We start from the raw sequence: 19,192 nt of genomic DNA, 5'->3' as shown, positions 1-19,192 counted from the left end.
GAGAGGAAGCAGCATGCAGCAGGGAGCCCAACCCAAGCTGGATCCCAGGATGCCAAGATATGACCTGAGCCAAAGGCAGACACTTAACCAACTGTGCCACCCAGGCCTCCCTGAAATTAATTAAAAAAAAAAAAATTAAGGAAACACTATGAACAATTCTATTTGAAAAATAAGATAACTCTGATGAAATGGACAAATTCCTAAAAAGACACAAACTACCAAACTGACTCTGAAAAAACAAACCTAGAAAATATGAATAGATCCAAAACAAGCAAAGAGATGAAGTTAGTAATAAAAAAAAAAAAAAACTCCAAAAGAAAAATCCAAGATCAGATGACTATCTTGGTAAATTCTATCAAAACAATCTAAGAATTAGCACTAATCTTTCATCAACTCTTCAAAAATTAGAAGAGAAAACTTCCAGCTCATTCTATGAGGTCAGTACTATTTATACCAAAATTAAAGATATCAACGCCAAAAAACAAACAAAAAAACCTAAACACCAATATCTCTTATGAATAGAGGCAAAAATCCTTAACAAAATACTAGCAAACACAATTTAATAACATATAAAAAGGGCTATACACCATGACCCAGTGAGATTAATGTAAGAAATGCAAAGTTGGTTCGTTATATGAAAATCAATCAACATTATACCATTTTAATAGAATAAAGGACCAAAAATCCCACATCTGCCCACAAAAAAAGCACTGGACAAAATCTAGCTTCTGCGGGGGGGAGGGTGGGGAACACACTCAACAATTGGGAGAAGGGAACTTTCTCAGACAAAGGGCATCTGTAAAAGACCCACAGCTAGCATTACACTTAATGGCAGAAAGACTGAAAGCTTCTCCTCTAAGACCAGGAACAACACAAGGATGTCCACTTCTACCATTCTGATTCAACATTATACTCGAGGTTGTTTAACCAGGACAATCAGGCAAGAAAAAAATAAATAAATAAAAAAGCATTCAGACCGGAAAAAAGAAGTAAAACTATATTGGAGAGGACATGATTTTGTATACAGAAAATCCTGAGGAATTAGTATTAGAACTTATAAACAATATAAGATCAATATAAAACATCAACTCTATTTCTATACACTAGCAACAAACACTCTGAAAATGAAATTAAATAAGCAATTCTATGTACACTAGCATTAAAAAGGGTAAAATACTTAGGAATAAATTTCCCAAAAAAATGTAAGACTTTCATACTGAAAACGCTGAATTATACTGACTACTTTGCTGAGGCAATTAAAAAAGACCTAAGGAAATTCATACATCCCATGTTCATGGATAAGATTTAATATCGTTAAGATGGCAAGATTCCTGATACTGATCTATCAAAATCCCTGCTGGCTTTTTCACAGAAATTAAAATTCATATGGAAATGCAAAAGACTCAGAACAGCCAAAACAATCTTGAAAAAGAAGAAATGAAAATCTCACATTGATTTCAAAACTTACTACAAAGCTACAGTAATCAAGAGTGTGGTACTACCATGAAGACAGAAACACAGATCAATAAAATACAATTCAGAGTCCAAAAATAAACCCATACACTAATGGTTGATTGATTTTCCATAAGAATAGCAAAATAATTAAGTGGGGAACAGATAAGTCTTTTCAACAAATGCTGGAACAACTGAACATCCTCCACATCAAAAGAATGAAGTTGGACCCCTGCTCACAGCATATTAACAAAAACCCTCAAAATCAATTGTAGAACTAAATGTAAGAGCTAACTGTAAGTCTTTTTTTAAAAAAATAGAAGTAAATGGTTTTTTAGACAAGGTACCAAAAGAATAATGACAAAAGAAAAATAAACAGGATTTCATCAAAGGGAACCCTCTCACACTGTTGGTGGAATGCAAGCTGGTACAGCAACTCTGGAAAAAAGTATGGAGGTTCCTCAAAAAGTTGAAATTAGAGCTACCCTATGACCCAGTAATTGCACTACTAGGTATTTACCCCAAAGATACAAATGTAGTGATCTGAAGGGGCACCTGCACCCCAATGTTTAGAGCAGCAATGTCCACAACAGCCAAACTATGGAAAGAGCCCAGATGCCCATCAACAGGTGAATGGACAAAGATGTGGGGTGTGTGTGTGTGTGTCTATACATATATGTGTGTGTGTGTATGTGTATATATATTGTATATATATTGTATAAACACACACACACACACACACACACACACACACATATATATATACACACACACAATGGGATATTACTCAGCCATCAAAAAATGAAATCTTGCCATTTGCAATGACATGGATGGAACTAGAGGGTATTATGGTAATCGAAATAAGTCAATCAATGACAATTATCATACAATTTCACTCATATGTGGAATTTAAGAAATAAAACAGAGAAGCATAGGGGGAGGGAGGGAAAAATAAAAAAAGACCAAATCAGAGAAGAAGACAAACTATAAGAGACTCTTAATCATAGGAAACAAACTGAGGGTTGCTGGAGGGGAGGGGAGTGGGGGATGGGGTAACTGAGTGATAGGCATTAAGGAGGGCACTGGATGTAATGAGCATTATATATAATATATATATATATATATTTATATAAGACTGATAAATCACTGAACTCTATCTCTGAAACCAGTAATACACTATATGTTAATTAATCAAATTTAAATAAATTTAATAAAGAAGGACTTCATCAAATTAAAAACTTTGTCCTTCAAAGGATACCATCATGAAAGTAAAAGGACAACCCATGGAATGGGAGAAGATATTTGTAAATCATATATGTGATAAGGGACGTTTATCCACAATACATAAAGACCTCTTATATCAGAAGAATAAAAAGACACCCCTATTTAAGGGGGATGTCTGGCTCAGTCTGAAGAGCATGTGACTCTTGATCTCACGGTCGTGAGTTCGAGCCCCATGTTGGGTGGAGAGATCGCTTAAATAAAAACTTAAAAAAAAAAATGGGCAAGGGAATTAAATAGAAATTTCTCCAAAGGCCTATGGACTCTGGGAAGCAAACTGAGGGCTTTGGGGTGGGCGTGGGGGTGGGGATGGGATAGGCTGGTGATGGGTAGTAAGGAGGGCACGTATTGCATGGTGCACTGGGTGTTATACGCAAGTAATGAATCATGGAACTTTACATCAAAAACTAGGGATGTACTGTATGGTGACTAATATAATATAATAAAAAATATTATTATTAAATAAAAAATATTTCTCCAAAAATGATAGAACAAATGGCCAAGTATATGAAAAGATGTTCAACATGATAGTAATCAGAGAATTATGAATCAAAACCACAATGATATATCACTCACACCCCTTAGGATGGCTACTATCAAAATATATAAAAATAAATAAATACACCAGAAAATAACAACTGCTGGTAAGGATGTGAAGAAATTAGAATCCCTAGGTGCTGTGGTTGGAATGTAAAATGGTGTAACTGCTATGCAAAGCAACAGAGGCTCCCCAAAACATTAAAAACTGAACTACCATATGATCTAGCAATCCCACTTCTGGGTATATATCCAAAAGAAATGAAAATAGGATTTCAAAGAGATACTTGCACACCCGTGTTCACAGCAGCACTATTCTGGTAACTAAAAGGTGGAAGCAGCCCAAATGTTCATCAACTGATGAATGAATTTTTAAAATGTATATATACACATACATTGGGATATATCCAGGTATACGAAGGAAGTCCTGTCACATACTACAACATCCATGAATCCTGAGGATGCGTTATGCTAAATTTAAAAAGCCAGTCACAAAAAAGACAAATACTATATTAATTACACTTATACAAAGTATCTAAAGTAGTCAAAGCAACAGAAAAGAAACAAAAAGTAGAATGGTGGATACCAGGGTGGAGGGAGAGAGGGAAAAAGGGACTTTGTTGTTTAATGGAATGGATACAGAGTTTCAATTTTGTAAAATGAGAAGTTCTAGAGATCTATTTTAAAACAATGTTAATACATTTAACACTAAAATGGCTAAGATGGTAAAATTTATGTTATCTATTTTTTACCGCAAAAAAAAATGAGCAAAAAATTTGAATAGACATTTCTCCAAAGAAGATACACAAATAATACAAAACAATAAGCACAAGAAATGCTGCTCAACACCATTAGTTATTAGGGAAATATAAATCAAAATCACAACGAGATACCACTTTGCATCCACTGGGCTGACTATAATCAAAAAGAGTAACGGTAAAAAGTGTTCCAGAGAATGTGGAGAAATCAGAATCCTCATATTGCTAGTGCAACTGTTGTAAAATGGTCAGCCTCTGTGGAAAACAGTTTGGCAGCTCCTCAAAAACTAAATGTAGAGGTATATGATCCAGCAATTTCACTCCTAGGTACATATCCCAAAAAGTTGAAAACATAAGTCCATGTAAAAATTTGCTCAACAATGTTCATAGCAGCATTATTCATAATTGCCACAAAGTGCAAACAATCCAAATGCCCATTAACTGATGAATGGATAAACTGTGGTATAGCCATACAATGGAACATTATTCAGCCATGAAAACAAGGAAACTACTGCTGTATATGCATGACATGGATGAACCCTGAAAAGATGCTAAGTGAATAAAGCCAGACACAAAAAGGCCACATATTATATGATTTCTCTTGTATAAAATGTCTACAATAGGCAAATCCACAGAGACAGAAATAAATTAGTGGCTGCCATGGGCTGGGGTGGGGTGGGGGGAAGAATGAGGAAATGTAGTAGGATGAATAATGACCTCAAAAAATATTAGATCCTACTCCCTGAAACATACATATGTTACCTGATTTGGGAAAAGGGTCTTTGCAGATGTGATTAAGAATCCTGAGATGGGGAGATTATCCTGGATTATATAAATGGGCCCAAAATGCCATCATAAGTATCCTCAGGAAGAGAGGCAGAAGTATTCACACTTACAGTAGGAGAAAGCATTGTAATAAGACTGGAGTGACATGGCCAGAGCCAAGGAATGCCAGCTGGAAGAGGCAAGCAATGCATTCTCCCCTAGAGTCTCCCGGATGGCGTGGCCCTGCCAACACCCTGATTTAGGCCAGGTGATACTGATTTCTAACTTCTGGCCTCCAGAATTGAGAGGGAATAAATTTTTGTTGTTTTTAATCCACCAAGATTGTGGTAATTTGTTATAGTAGCCACAGGAAACTAATACAGGGTTTTAGGGTTAATGAAATGTTCGGGAATTAGATAGTGGTAAAAATTGCGCAATTTTGTGAATATACTAAAAATCATTCAATTTTGCATTCTACAGAGTGAAATGTATAGTATGTGAATTATATCTCAATTAAAGAAAAAAAAATGCCTAGCAATAGGCTGGTGTGACCCCTCCCCCCAACCCAACAACTGATACTAAATTTTCAAAGCCCCTGAACAGACTCCATTCACGTAACAAGAGTTAGGTGATTAGGATTATGGTAACAATGCAAACTAATCTAGCCCACAAAGAGAGTTAAACTAGTATCAGATGGTCAATTTATAAATTTGTAGTGGGAGGCATATGTTCCTAGGGATGGATGGATATCTTCTTGTAGAGTGGACACCACTCTGATACTAAGGTCTTGAAACATCAACTTAATTATCATTAGGACTGCTAAATATCCTGATTTGACCAGGACAATACAGTTTGACCTGCTGCCCCTGTGTATTTTTTAATAGTGCCACTTTTCACTCTTAAAAATACGCCGATTTCAGGGCATCTGGGTGGTTCAGTCGGTAAAGCGTCTGAATCTTGATTTCAGCTCAGGTCATGATCTCAGGGTTGTGAGATCAAGCCCCATGTTGGGCTCTGTGCTCAGCAGGATGTGTGCTTATTTTCTCTCTCTCCCTCCCCCATTAAAAAAATGATTTCGGTGATAAGTTAATCAACCTACTTGTAAGGAATCTGAAGTTGTGAAAGTGGTGAGAGCATATTCTGTGCACACTATTTGTGCCCTGTCATGAATCTCTATGTAACATATATCTTCCTGCTATTGGAAAGCTCCCAACGAAAAAAATCCTGGTAAGATTTCCACAAAGTATCCATATTTTGTTTTTCAAATGTATACAATAATAATGCTTAAGCTGAACTCTCAGAACTCTACTATTCAGAGTTACTCAAATGACTAATTTATACATTTAAAGGAAAGATAAGGAATGCACCTAAGAATACCTGTGGTTGACAAGTATAAGGAACTTACAAAGGATAGTTTAAAATAACTTGTACCCAAATTTTTTAATTGTTATGAAACCAAAAGATGAAAGTCATTATTTTTTTCATATCAAATTGACCCTAACATATTAATGCTGTGTTAGAACTCCTGGGTACAAAAAAAGGAGGAGGCAGGAATTTATTTCCTCCCTCCCTCCCTCCCTCCCTCCCTTCCTTCTTCCCTCTCTCTCTTTGCTCCCCTCCCTTCCTTCCCTTCCCTCCCGCCCTTCCCTCCCTTCCTTTCTTTTAAGGAAATTAGGAAGAAACTGTTACTCTATGAAAAGATCATAAGAAGTTCTATGGGTGTTCATACATATAAGGTTGGTAATGTTCTGATGGTCACTATTTTGGATGAACTACAACTATAAAACATATTAAATTAGTAGAATTAGAACATATCCCTTTCCACAAAAGACTGAGAAACAAACAAATGACACAGGAGCATAATGATAAAGAACCGTACAGTTTTGACAGTCTCCTAACCCTAACCCCTAACAGAGAAAAGAGCAGGGAGAAGCATCAAGAGGGTGTTTGTGAGGAATTTGAGTATTAGGAAGTATTTGGTGAGCCTACCATATGCCAGGTACTGGTCTAGGTACTGGGGATATAGTAGTGATTGAAACAAAGACCCTTTCTTCAGGGAGGTGACACTGCAATAGAGGTAATTGGAAAATACATTTAAAGAGATACACACATACAATGTTATTATGTACAATGTTATAGTATCACGTATTACATATTTCAATACATAAATAATATAAAACATACAAAATATCTTATATTATTATGTGTGTGTGTGTGTGTATATATATATATATATATATATATTATATATATATATATATATATATATATATATATATATATATAAAATTTCAAATGGTTATAAATGCTATAGAGAAAATAAAGGAGGAAATGAGCCAGGTAGTATGGAGGCAGGCTGATACTTGTATGGCATGGTTATGGAGATCTGGGGAAGAATTCTCCAGCAGAAGGAAGAACAAATACAAAGGCTCCGAGACTGAAGCATGCTTACCAAATTTAAGGACTGGTCAAAAGGCTAACATAGGCAAGCCAATGGAAAAGGAGAGAAACTGGAAAGGAGATCAAAGAATGATTTTGTTGTAGTATGTTAATGCAGTCGATTCTAAGTTGTTTGGTTTTTACTCTGAGTATGATATATTGGTCACTGGGAATTTTGAGTGAGAAGTGATATGACCTTTCATTTCAAAAGGATCACTCTGGCTGCTGTGTGAAGAAATAAGACTTTAGAAGGTAATAACTCAAAGCAGGAAGGCAAGTTAAGATGCTACTGAAATAATACGGACAAAAGATTATTATAATACAAGACAGGGATACTGAGAAGTGGTCAAATTTTAGATCAAAACCTTGAAGGTCCACAAGATTTGTTGACAGATTGGATTTGGGATGTGAAGAAGAGGATGACACATATAAGGGGTGATGCTGAGCAAATAAACATGAGACCAGTGCTCAGGGAACGACCTGGGCTAAGTACGTAAATTTTGGAGTCTTTGGCATGTAATGTTATTTAAAACACAAGACTGGATGAGGTCATATAGGGAAAGAGGTCTGATATCCAAATCCTGGGGCGTTCCATTGGTTAGAGGTCAGGAACGTGAGAAGAAACCAGAAAAGGATATGAAGAAGGAAGAGTTACTCAGAGCCAAAGCGGGGGGGGGGGGGGGGGGGGGGGGGGGGCAGGCAGTAATAGAGAAAAGAGAATAGAGAAGGAGAATAGAGAAAAAGCATGTTGTAATCCAAATGAAAAATTATCTTCAGGGAAGAGAAAATGAATTACTCTGATAAATGCTGCAATAGGTCACATAAATTAATAACTAACAATTCAGGACACCTGGGTGGCTCAGTTGGTTAAGCATCTTCCCTCGGCTCAGGTCATGATCTTGGGGTCCTGGGATCAAGTGCCGCAATGGCCTCCCTGCTCAGCAGGGAGTCCGCTTCTCGCTCTCATGCTCCCTCGGTGCTTGCGCTCTCTCTTTCTCTCACATAAATAAATAAGATCTTAAAAAGAAATGAGTAACAATTGACCACTGGGTTAAGCACTGTGGAATTCACTGGTGATCTTGACAAGAGTGGATTTAAAGGAGTATGGGAGAACTGGAGGAAGCAAATATGGACAACTCTGGAGAAATTTTCCTCTAACAAAAGCAAATACGAAATAAAATAAGCAGAAGGGGGACGTGCAATTAAAAGATGGATTTTTAATGACAGGTGACAATACAATCAGTCTGTTTGCTGATGAGAATGATCCAGAGAAACTGAAAACTTAATCCAGGACAAAGAGGAGACTTGCTTGAACAATATTCCTGAATAAACAAAAACTTCTTGGATTTAGTACACAAGGGGAAGTTTTGCCCTTAGCCTGGAGCCAAATAATTCACTCATAATAATAGAACAATATAGAGAAGAGCAGGAATGGTGGATAAATGGGTGTGCTAGTCAGTCTCCAAGATGGCCCCAAATGAATCCTGCTTCCTAGTATTCACACTCTTGTGTCGTCCTCTCCCACACTATCATAGGGTTAGCCTATGTGACTAAGCAAATACAGAAGTAATGGTATGTAACTTCTGAAAAAGACTCTGCATTTCATCTTGGGAGCAAGCTCTCTCTTGAATCACTCACTCTGAGGGAAGCCAGCTGCCATGACAGGAGCAGCGCCATGGAGAGGCCCACAGAGTAAAGAACTGAGAACCGTGCTAATGGTCAAATGAACAAGCTCAGAGATTGATCATCCAACAAAACTCAAGTCTTCAGAGACTGCCAATCCAGCCAAAAGCTTCACTAAACCTCATAAAATACCCCGAGACAGAATCACCTAGCTAAGCCAGTCCTAGATCCTAGAGTATGACAATGAAATAAACATTTCTTAGGTCATTAAGTTTGAGACAATGTGTTACGCAGCAATAGATAACTATGTAATGGGTCTCACTGCGCTACATACACAAGTCACTGGGCATACAACATTCTTATTGTTTTGCCTACTGGCATGAAATGAATTCATATGGCCTCCCCTATCCAGTCACATTCAATTACTTCATGAAATAAAGCCGTCAGGAAATGGTTGTAGAAACGAACAAACTAACCCTATGCAATCATGTCTAAGCAATACACATTTATTCTGAATGAACCACTTTAATACATTAGCTGAATTCTTAGGTATGTGTATCAGCCCATTTTAGCCTCCTACTACCATTGTAAAAGAAATCAGTTTTACATAGCTTAAAATCTATGACCCTCTTATTTTCTTTTTCCTTTCAAGAGAGCAGGTGAAAGAATGCCACCCTCCCTCCCTGTTTTTAAGGAAGCAATATAGAGACCTCCGGAATCACCGAAATCAGTGATTGGCTTGAATTCATCAGACATATTCAGGCCATACACAATCAGAAAACACTGTCTAAATAGTCGTATTTTAATACAGGAGAAAATAAGAGAAAACTGAAGAAAAATGATACCGTCTCGGTCCTTATAAAGACCTCTCATCTTACCTCAGGTGTGCACTGAAACTTCTAAGAACTTGAGATATTCCAGGCAGGAGAAGGTCACATCCTTGAGGCAACCATAGAGGAGGATGAGGGTTACTTACACGTTACAGGGATATTTTGTATCACACTGCCTACCTGATATTGCCATCTGGGCGTTCATCAAGCATCTCACACTTTACCAGAAGAGAGCTGGATTCCTTTCCCCCACACCTGTTCCTCCCGTCTACCCTCGCTCAGTAAAGAAAACACCCTGCCTGCCAACTGCCCAAACCCAAAGCCTGGAAACCACCCTGGGTCCTGGCTGTCAGGAGGACGTCATGAGGGTGGAAGAGTCTGAAATAGAGTCCAGGCAGAGATACAGCAAACTAGAAAAATGAACAAGGCGCTGAGGTAGGGGACAGGGAGCAAATAAATGAATTTACAAACGCCTGAGTTGCCTTAAAGGCTCTGGGCCAACAGACATCCTGAACAGGGAGGAGGCAGGTTGGGGACATTTAAACGCCTTCAGTTTAACAAGAGACCCCAGCGGGCCGGGGGAGGGGAAGGTATTAGGAGCCAGGGCAGGCCCCTTCTCCAGGAGGCCCAGGCTGGGCCCAGGCTTGGGGGTGGGGCGGCCCGCCAGGGTGGGGGAGGGGACGCTGCCCGAAAGGCTCCCGCTGAGATCGGGGAAGGGGGTGTACTTGAGGGGGTCTCAGGACCCGCCGGGGGCCGCTTACCCGACACTCCCTTCGGAGGCCTCAGCAACAGGCACAGGCCGCTCGGGTGGAGCGAGACCAGGAGCGGTGTGGCCCGCGGGGCTACGGCCGCGCAATCCCTCCCCTCGCCCCTCTGGGAGCACTGGGGCCGCGCCACGCCCCCGTCCTTACCGGCCCCGTCCGCAGCAGTCCCTAAGCGGCCGGAGGCGCACCGCCCCAAGGCGCTCCCCAGGCGAAGCCCGAGGGGACTACGCCTCCTCAGGCCCCAGGCGCCGCCGACGCCGCCGCCTCCGCACGCGCGCCCGCTGAGATCTGTGATTGGCTGCCAGGTGCGGGCCCCAGGCCGGCGCGGCTCTGGGCTCTGCGACCTGATTGGCGGCGAGGCCAGTCCGGCGCCTGCGCGCGCTCTGGCGCCCCTGGTGGCGATCCGTGGGCGCGGGGTCAGGCTGAGAGGGGTGAGGGCCGCAGCAATGACCCGCAGTCCCTTGAAGAGTCTTGGAAGGTGAAGGTTGCAGAGCTGACCGGGGTTCAAGTATCCCCAGTCCATCAGGGGATACTTTTGCCGACCTGGAGTTTATCCCTTTTTCATAAAAGTACCAGCTGCTGGCCCCATGTTTAAGAGAACTTGACCACACACCTGGGTCTTGATGCCCATACTCTTGATGTTGCATCTGGTCAAGCTATATAAAAATAACCTGGCACTTATTTTTGTATAGTTTGCAGAATGAACTTTACATTTGCTAATGTCTGGCAAAAGCCACAAAGAGAACATTATTTTGTAACATGAAAATTATGTAAAATTTAAATTTCAGGGTCCATAACTAAAGTTTTATTGGAATACAGACACACCCATTCCTTTAGGTATTGTCTATGGCTGCTTTCCTCTTAAAACAGCAGTTGGTTAATTGCCAGAAATCATTTTCAAAAGTCTAAAATATTTATATCTGGCCCTTTACAAATTTTCTTAATTGCTATTACTTCCAGAAGTCTGTCTATTTTAGTAATGTTTTGAAAAGAAAAAAAAAGAAGAGGACAGCTTTTGGGTTTGTTAATCTATAATGTGATTTTCATCTCTAGTTCATTTATATTTTCCACTCTTTACTATCTTATTATCTCTATAGGTTCTGTTGTTCCTCTTTACAATATAATTTTCTTTAATTGTAGTTGACATGTTATATTAGTTTCAGGTGTACAGTGTAGCGATATGACATTCTATACATTACACAGTAATCACCATGATAAGTGTAGTTACCATCTGTCGCCATACAAAGTTATCCTCTTTATAATTTTTTGAGATAAATGCCTAGGTGGTTTATTTGTAAACTCCCGGTTATTTCTTTTGTATGTAATGCTACAAATTTACCTTCATTTACTTAAGTACAATTTAACTGTATCCTACAATTTTTGCTTCATAATATGTTCATTATCATTCAAATCCAAGTAGGTCTTCCCTATGATTCTCTTTTTAACACAAGCATTATGTAGTAATATGGTATTTATTTTCCAAATCTGTGGGATTTTGTTTTATTTTTTTTAAAGATTTTATTTATTTATTCATTTGACAGAGATAGAGACAGCCAGCGAGAGAGGGAACACAAGCAGGGGGAGTGGGAGAGGAAGAAGCAGACTGATAGCAGAGGAGCCTGATGTGGGGCTTGATCCCACAACGCTGGGATCACGCCCTGAGCCGAAGGCAGACGCTTAACCGCTGTGCCACCCAGGCGCCCCTATTTTCCAAATCTGTGGGATTTTAAAAAGCTATTCCTTTATGAATTTCTCATCTTGTTCCATTATGGTCAGATCACACAGTCTAAATATTCTTGATCCTTTGCATTAGAGGATTTCTGTTCAGTGAAGCATACCATAGGCAAAATGAAGAGGATATAGATACAGAGAAAGTATTTTCAATGTCTAAAATGTGTATTTGGGAAATGCCCTCCTTTAGGCCTCAAAATTACTTCAATATCCTTCATTAAGTTACTATTAACCATGCTCCAGGCATTTATTCAAATTTCACTAGTTTTTTGACCAACGTCCTTTTTCTGATGCAGATTCCCATACAGGATACTGCACCACACTTAGTCATAGTGCCTCCTTAGCCTACTTAGGTCTATGAGTTTGTTAAACTTTACTTGTTTTTCATGACCTTGACAATTTTAAGGAGTCTTTAAGTGTCAGATATTTTGCAGAATGTCTCAATATGGGTTCGATGTTTTCCTCATGGTTACACTGGGGACATAGGTTTTTAGAATTATACACAAACAATAAATCATGGAACACTACATCAAAAACTAATGATGTACTGTATGGTGACTAACATACCATAATAAAAAAAAAAGAATTATACCACAGAAGTGATATGTCCTTATCACTTCCCACCAGGGATACATGCTATCACTATGACTTACCACTGATTTCTGCACTGTAAAGTTACTTTTTTCTCCTTTCCATATTCTGCCCTTGGAGGCAAGTCACTAAATCTAGCCCACCCTAAGGGGCTACATGTAGTCTCATTGAGGGGAGAATGTCTATGAGATACACAAATTATTGAGAGTACAGAAATTATTTGGACTTCATTTGTAAGGAAAATTTGTTTACCCTGCCTTTAAATCTAATTTTAAATTAATCTAAAGTAAATAAACTAAAAATCCAGTACTTCAGTCATACTAGCTATATTTCAATGGCTCAGTAGTCACATGTAGCATATTGGACAGAGCAGATATAGAACATTTCCATCACTGCAGAAGCTTCTATTGACAGAACTGATTTATTTTTTTTAAGGTTTTATTTATTTATTTGACAGAGAGAGAGCAGCAGAAGGAGAGGGAGAAGGGGACTCTCCACTGAGCAGGGAGCCCGATGCAGGACTTGATCCCAGGACCCCAGGATCATGACGTGAGCTGAAGGCAGACACTTAACCAACTGAGCCACCCAGGCACCCTTGACAGCACTGATTTAAATCATTATTTTTCCAACCTTTCTACTCCTTCTTTTCCCTCGTCTTCTTCACTGAGGGACAATTGACATAAACATTATATTAGCCTCAGGTGTACAACATTATGATTTGATATTTGAATATTTGTATATATTGTGAAATGATCACAATAAGTCTGATGAACATCCATCCATCACCAAATATAACTACAAATTCTTTTTCTTGTGATGAGAACTTTTTTTTTAAGGTTCTATTTATTTATTTGACACGGAGAGAGAGACAGCCAGCGAGAGAGGGAACACAAGCAGGGGGAGTGGGAGAGATAGAAGCAGGCTCCCAGCAAAGTGTGGAGCCCGATGTAGGGCTCAGTCCCAGGACCCTGAGCCGAAGGCAGATGCTTAACAACTGAGACACCCAGGCGCCCCTATGATGAGAACTTTTAAGATTTACTCTCTTAGCAACTTTCAACTATGCAATATGGTATTATCAACTATAGTCACCATGCTGCACATTACCTCCCCGTGGCTTATTTTATAACTGGAAGTTCAAAAGTCTGGATCTCCTTCACCCATTTTGCCCACCCCAACCCTTCTTCTTTTCAAATGTATGCAGTTTAAATATGAATTCCTTCTAACTGCTTTAGCTCCATCTTATAATGAGCATAGAGAACAGTATGCAAGAGGTTTGTGAAAGTGCAAGAATGGCATTTTGCACTTTAGGCTCCTGGCCTCCTGCACCCTAGTCCCAGCCCTGTTTTTAATTATATTGCTTAATTTTTGAACTTTGGGTTTTTTTCCTCAATTATCTTTCTGTTATTGATTTCTAGCTCAATTCCCCCAAAGTCAGTGGGTAGCTACAAACAGCCCTACAGCTAACACCATGATTAATGATGAACTATTGCATATGAGTCTAAGAGCAAGACAAGTATGGCCTTTATAACCACTTCAATTCAACAAAGAACCTGAATAGCCAAGACAACTTTGAACAACAACGCTGGAGAACTTAATCTCCCAGATATTTTTATTAGTCAGCATTCTCCAGAAAGACGGAACCAAGGATGAAAAGAGAGAGAGATGGGGTTTATGCAATTGTGGAGACCAAGAAGTCTCATCATATGCTTTCTGAAAGATAGAGAACCAGGAATGCTAGTGGCATAATTCAGTCTCAGTCTGAAGGTTTGAGAACCAGGAGCTCTGATGTCCAAAGGCAGAAGAGATGGATGATCCATCTCAAGAAAGGAGAGAGGAATTTTTTTTTTCCTTCACTTTTGTTCTCTTAGGGCTCTCAATGGATTAGATTGGATAATGCTCACCCATGTTGCTGAGGGTTTATCTTGCTTACTCAGTCTGCTGATTCACATGCTAATCTCTAAATGCAAAAGGCTAAAGAGTAAAGTTTTCTTCTAGAAAACTTAGAAGGAGGGGCGCCTGGGTGGCACAGTGGTTAAGCGTCTGCCTTCGGCTCAGGGCGTGATCCTGGCGTTGTGGGATCAAGCCCCACATCAGACTCCTCCACTATGAGCCTGCTTCTTCCTCTCCCATTCCCCCTGCTTGTGTTCCCTCTATCGCTGGCTATCTCTATCTCTGTTTGAGTAAATAAATAAAAAATCTTTAAAAAAAAAAAGAAAGAAAAAAAAAGAAAACTTAGAAGGAATATATTTACATCTTTGGTAGACAATAATTTCTTAAATATGATGCACCATGAAGCACCAACCCTAATGCACATATACACACCCATGAAACCACCATCCAGGTCAAGATGTGGGACATTTCCAGTGCCCCATGCCCTTCCCAATTGACAGTATAGTCAAAAAAAAAAAAAAAAAAAGAAGAAGAAGAAGAAGAAGGGGCACCAGGGCGGTGCAGTCAGTTGGGCATCTGACTCTTGGTTTCAGCTCAAGGTCATGATCTCAGGGTCCTGCGCTCAGTGCAGAGTCAGCTTGAGATTCTCCCTCTGTCTCTGCCCCTCCCACTCCCCCTCTTTCTCTCTCTCTTTTTCTTTCTCTAAAATAATAAGTAAGTAAATAAATAAGAGAGGGGGCAAAACTTGAATAGGAACTTAAAAGAAGAGGATGGTAGTCAAGTGGCCAATGATCATATAAAAAAATATTCTCCATTCATTACTCATCAGGGAAATGCAGATGAAAACAACGTCATAGCACTACAACTTCAAGAGAACAGCACTAATGGAAAGGACTGACAGTACCAAGTATTGTATCTGCTGCACTGGAATTCTCAATATTGTTGGTGGAAATGTAAATTATTTCAATCACTCTGACAAAGTGTTTGGCAGAATCTGCTCTAAAAACTAAATCGATGTAGTTCTGGAACGTCTCATTAGTATACATATATTCTAGAGAAGTGACTACATATGTCTACCAAAAGACATGCACGAACTCACTGCAGCTTTATTCGAAATAGCAAAAGAATCAGCCTCAAAGTCCATCAGGAGTAAAATGGACATATAAAACTCTACCACATTCATTCAATGAGATTCTACCTAGCAATGAAAAAGAACGTCCTAAGCCTGCATACAGCAAGAATGCATGCATCCCACTTATTTAAAGAAAAACAAAGACAAAAATCTGTTGTGTGATCCCATTTACTTAAAGCTAAAAAACAGAAAAACAAAATCTATGGTAGTAGATGTCAGAATAGTGTTTACTTTTCAGGGACAGGTTGACTGGGAAGGAGCACGAGGAAGCCTTCTAAGCTACTTCTTGACAGTAGGGACCTGAAGAATTGTCACCGTAAAACCTATCACTGACTATTATCATTCTACAGCCATGATGTACAGATGACCTAGCCTCAGTTCTGCCTTTCAGTATCCCTAGAGGTGGGTAGAACATAACTTGAGCTTTGATGCTAGCCGTGGTAACAACTGGAATACCTAGAGTTCATGGCAATCCTCTTTTTAGATTTTACAGGTGACAACTAGAGATCAGTGTTGCTCACAATAGTCGATGCTGCACCTCTTGAACTTAGTTGAACTGCAGTTTGAATCATAGCCTCTGTTTCAGGAGGCAACCCTTCCAATTACTTTGGCTTTTTACAAGCTCGATGCTTCTTGGTTTCCTGCTCTGTCTTCTCCTTTGAAGTCAAAAAGCGTAGCCGGCATTCGGAACACTGAAAGGCTCTTGTTCTGGTGCCTCCAACAATGATTCATGTAGACTCTGACAGCTCTGAAAATGTTGAGACAGAATGGACAAAGCAAAGTCTTAGTGTTTTCAGGGCATGTTCTGGAATGTGTTTCCACATCAGCAAAAGCTGACAATCTGTAATTGCAAACCTGGCACACACGGCATTTTGCCAGGCTTATGATTGTCCTTCTCATGCTATAAGAAAACGTGGTCCATTTTGAATGAAAATTCGCAAACTTTAACGACAGCGGAGGGCTCCTGGCTAGTGTGTACACTTCCAATGTGACATTGCGGCTGGAAGGGAGTGGGAAGTCCGGGGTGGCAGTGCTGGCAGGTGGTGTGGATTTCCCAGCTGTCACCCTTCTGCTTCTCAAGTTCCAAATGGCTCCTCACATGGCTCATAAACTTGACATTCTTTAGAACTTTCAAACAGCTGAGGCATTTAAAGGTTGTGTGAGTCTTCTGTTTTGGCTGCCTGTCTCCTTTACGCTGCCCATAGTAAAAGTCATGAAGTAACATGATCGGATTTTCTTTCTTAGGATCAACAGTCTGGTTTTGACTTGCTAGACTCAAAAAGTCTGTTTTTTCCAGCCTTTTGAATTTATTTTTTGTGTCTAGATCCATAAGATTGAAATGTGTCCAGTCATTTGCCTAAGCCCAAGAAAATAATGCTCCATTCTGAACATGGGTTAATGAGGATGGGATACCTTTGAGGTTGTGCTCATGCTCCCTGTAGGAGAGAAATGACCACAGCTGAGGAATGTCCTCTTGGGATTCCATCACTGAGTTTAGGTCTTTTGGGATTTCCACTGTTTATATTGGAAGTGGGAAGTTGCTCTGAATTTCGAGGACTTCCACCCTTGCCTCCTAAAGAAAGTACAGCTCCAAGCAGCAAATCTGAGGTACTGTGAGGCATGACTTGTGGTGAGCTCGTTGTATAATCAGGTTTAGATGAGGGCTCAAAAATAATAGGAGGATCTATCACTTTCCATTCGCATTGGGGTGGCCACTGAGTCCCGATGGGTCACGAGGTTTGCAGGCTACAATGCACAAGCAGGATCTTGACTCCAGTAGCCTTTTTTTCTTTCAGAATATCATTCCAGGGTCACTCTGCTCAAAAGGTTTGAAATGACTGGTTTTGAATTTGAAATAGCTCTGATAAAGAGAATTTCTGCATCTTCATTTACATGCGCTACCCCTGTGAAAATCAGCTCAGCATCTTCATTTTCCCTGTTCCTGTGTTTGGATTCTGTGTTGTTCTCTGGTGGTTCTGGCACTTGTCTTTCCTCACATGACAAGGAAAGACCTGCCATTTTCAAACTGGTTTTTGCTTGAAGAGGTCCCTTCAACTTCCAGTGCTTTCTTTTTGTAAATTAGCATCTGAGTAAAACCAATAGTATTTATTTCAAAAACCAAAATCATTACCTTATTTAATCCTCCCCTGAAATGCTGAGATGACTCTTAGCAAGTTCCTTATTTTCCACCTGAGGAAACAGGGTCCAACTATGTAGGTGACAGGATAGTCCTAGAGTTACCTCTCCAGCCCCCCAGGTCTCTAGCAATTGCAAGCTCAACATGCCCTCTTCTGGGGCCATGATTAGGGTGAGGCAAGTGAGGGATTAGGGCACAATATTTAAGGGCAAGATTCAAAGAGGCACAGGTTCAGCATCTCAGAGCACCTGCCTCCTGCATTTCCGCACCCTAGGCATCTCACTAGCCTCCCCCTACTCCCAGGTGTACCCTCTGGGATATCTAAAATTTAGATCTTTTCAGTCCCCTAAAAACAAACAAACAAAAAACAACTTACCCCTCCTGCAGTGTTCCTTTTCTGAGTAAACACTCCTAGTCACTCAGTTCACAAACTTTGGAGACATCCTTTGCCAATCTTTCCCCCATACCCCACAGCCAGTCAATGAGCCAACCTTGCCTGCTCTGTTTTCCAAAGATATCCAGAATCCCGACAACCCTCGTCTACCTCTACTGCCCCCTCCCTGATCCAAGACACCATGTTCTCTCCCTAGATCATGACTACAGGCATCTTATTCTCTCCCTGGATGACGTTTGAAAACACCACGTTCTCTCCCTGGATCATTGCAGAAGTTTTCCACCTCATACTTCTTTTGTCATATTTCCCCATAGCGTCCCCAGTGCGCCTGTTAAAATATGTAAAAAAACTGGCAGGCAGTTTTTTGCTTATAGAATTCCAATGGCTTCCCAACTCACTCAGAAGGCCAATGAACATGAAATGTCAAAAAAGAGCCCTAGAACTTTGGCCCACACCCACCAGTCCTTCCTTTTCTGCCTCTCCCTCCCTCCATTGCAGGTACTCTGTGAGTCTGGAAGGCACCACACCCTGTGTTATCTCAAGACTTCTGTGGCTCCCCCTGCCTTGAATGCTCTTCCCCCAGATATCCCCATCCCAGCTCCTGGCCTGCTTTAGGTCCGCATCTTGTCAGCAAGGCTTCCCTAACCATGCTATCAAAAATCACCTCCTCTCCCAACTCACATGTCCTACTCACCCCCAACACTATTTCTCAACTTAGTATTTATCACCTGCCTAACACCCAATACAGTTAACCCTAAACACCAGGGTTTCAACTGCACAGGTCCACTTATATGCAAATTTTTTCAATGAATACAGCACAATGCTATAAATGTATTTTCTCTTGCGATTTTCTTTTTTTTTTTAAGAT

At 40.1% G+C, this 19,192-nt stretch overlaps 1 protein-coding gene and 1 pseudogene across 1 annotated transcript; both read right to left on the bottom strand.

The window, feature by feature from the left end:
* Window positions 1-6,558: 6,558 nt before the first annotated feature.
* On the bottom strand, window positions 6,559-10,972 carry LOC125281895 (uncharacterized). Its single transcript, XM_048215805.2, has 3 exons — window positions 10,597-10,972; window positions 9,734-9,794; window positions 6,559-6,859 (listed from the first exon to the last, which is right to left on the bottom strand). Exons 1-3 carry the CDS (start codon window positions 10,970-10,972, stop codon window positions 6,694-6,696), a joined length of 603 nt encoding a protein of 200 aa, XP_048071762.1. The 3' UTR covers window positions 6,559-6,693.
* A 5,321-nt stretch (window positions 10,973-16,293) lies between these two features.
* Window positions 16,294-17,812, bottom strand: LOC125280903 (zinc finger protein 280A-like; annotated as a pseudogene).
* Window positions 17,813-19,192: the final 1,380 nt, after the last annotated feature.

This window comes from Ursus arctos, unplaced genomic scaffold (genome assembly GCF_023065955.2).
Source record: "Ursus arctos isolate Adak ecotype North America unplaced genomic scaffold, UrsArc2.0 scaffold_39, whole genome shotgun sequence".
In the NCBI taxonomy this organism is placed as follows: Eukaryota; Metazoa; Chordata; class Mammalia; order Carnivora; family Ursidae; genus Ursus; species Ursus arctos.
The sequence above is the reverse complement of the archived record's forward strand: the minus strand, read 5'-3'. Positions and strand labels throughout refer to the sequence as shown.

Excerpts from the sequence above, each read along its gene's own strand:
- LOC125281895 (XM_048215805.2), bottom strand. The coding sequence starts at position 10,972 with ATGGACTGGGGATACTTGAACCCCGGTCAGCTCTGCAACCTTCACCTT. Across the intron at positions 9,795-10,596 it reads GACTGCTGCGGACGGGGCCG|GATGTGACCTTCTCCTGCCT; the intron begins GTAAGGACGGGG and ends GGTTGCCTCAAG. Across the intron at positions 6,860-9,733 it reads AGTTTCAGTGCACACCTGAG|TGTCACCTCCCTGAAGAAAG; the intron begins GTAAGATGAGAG and ends CCTCTATTGCAG.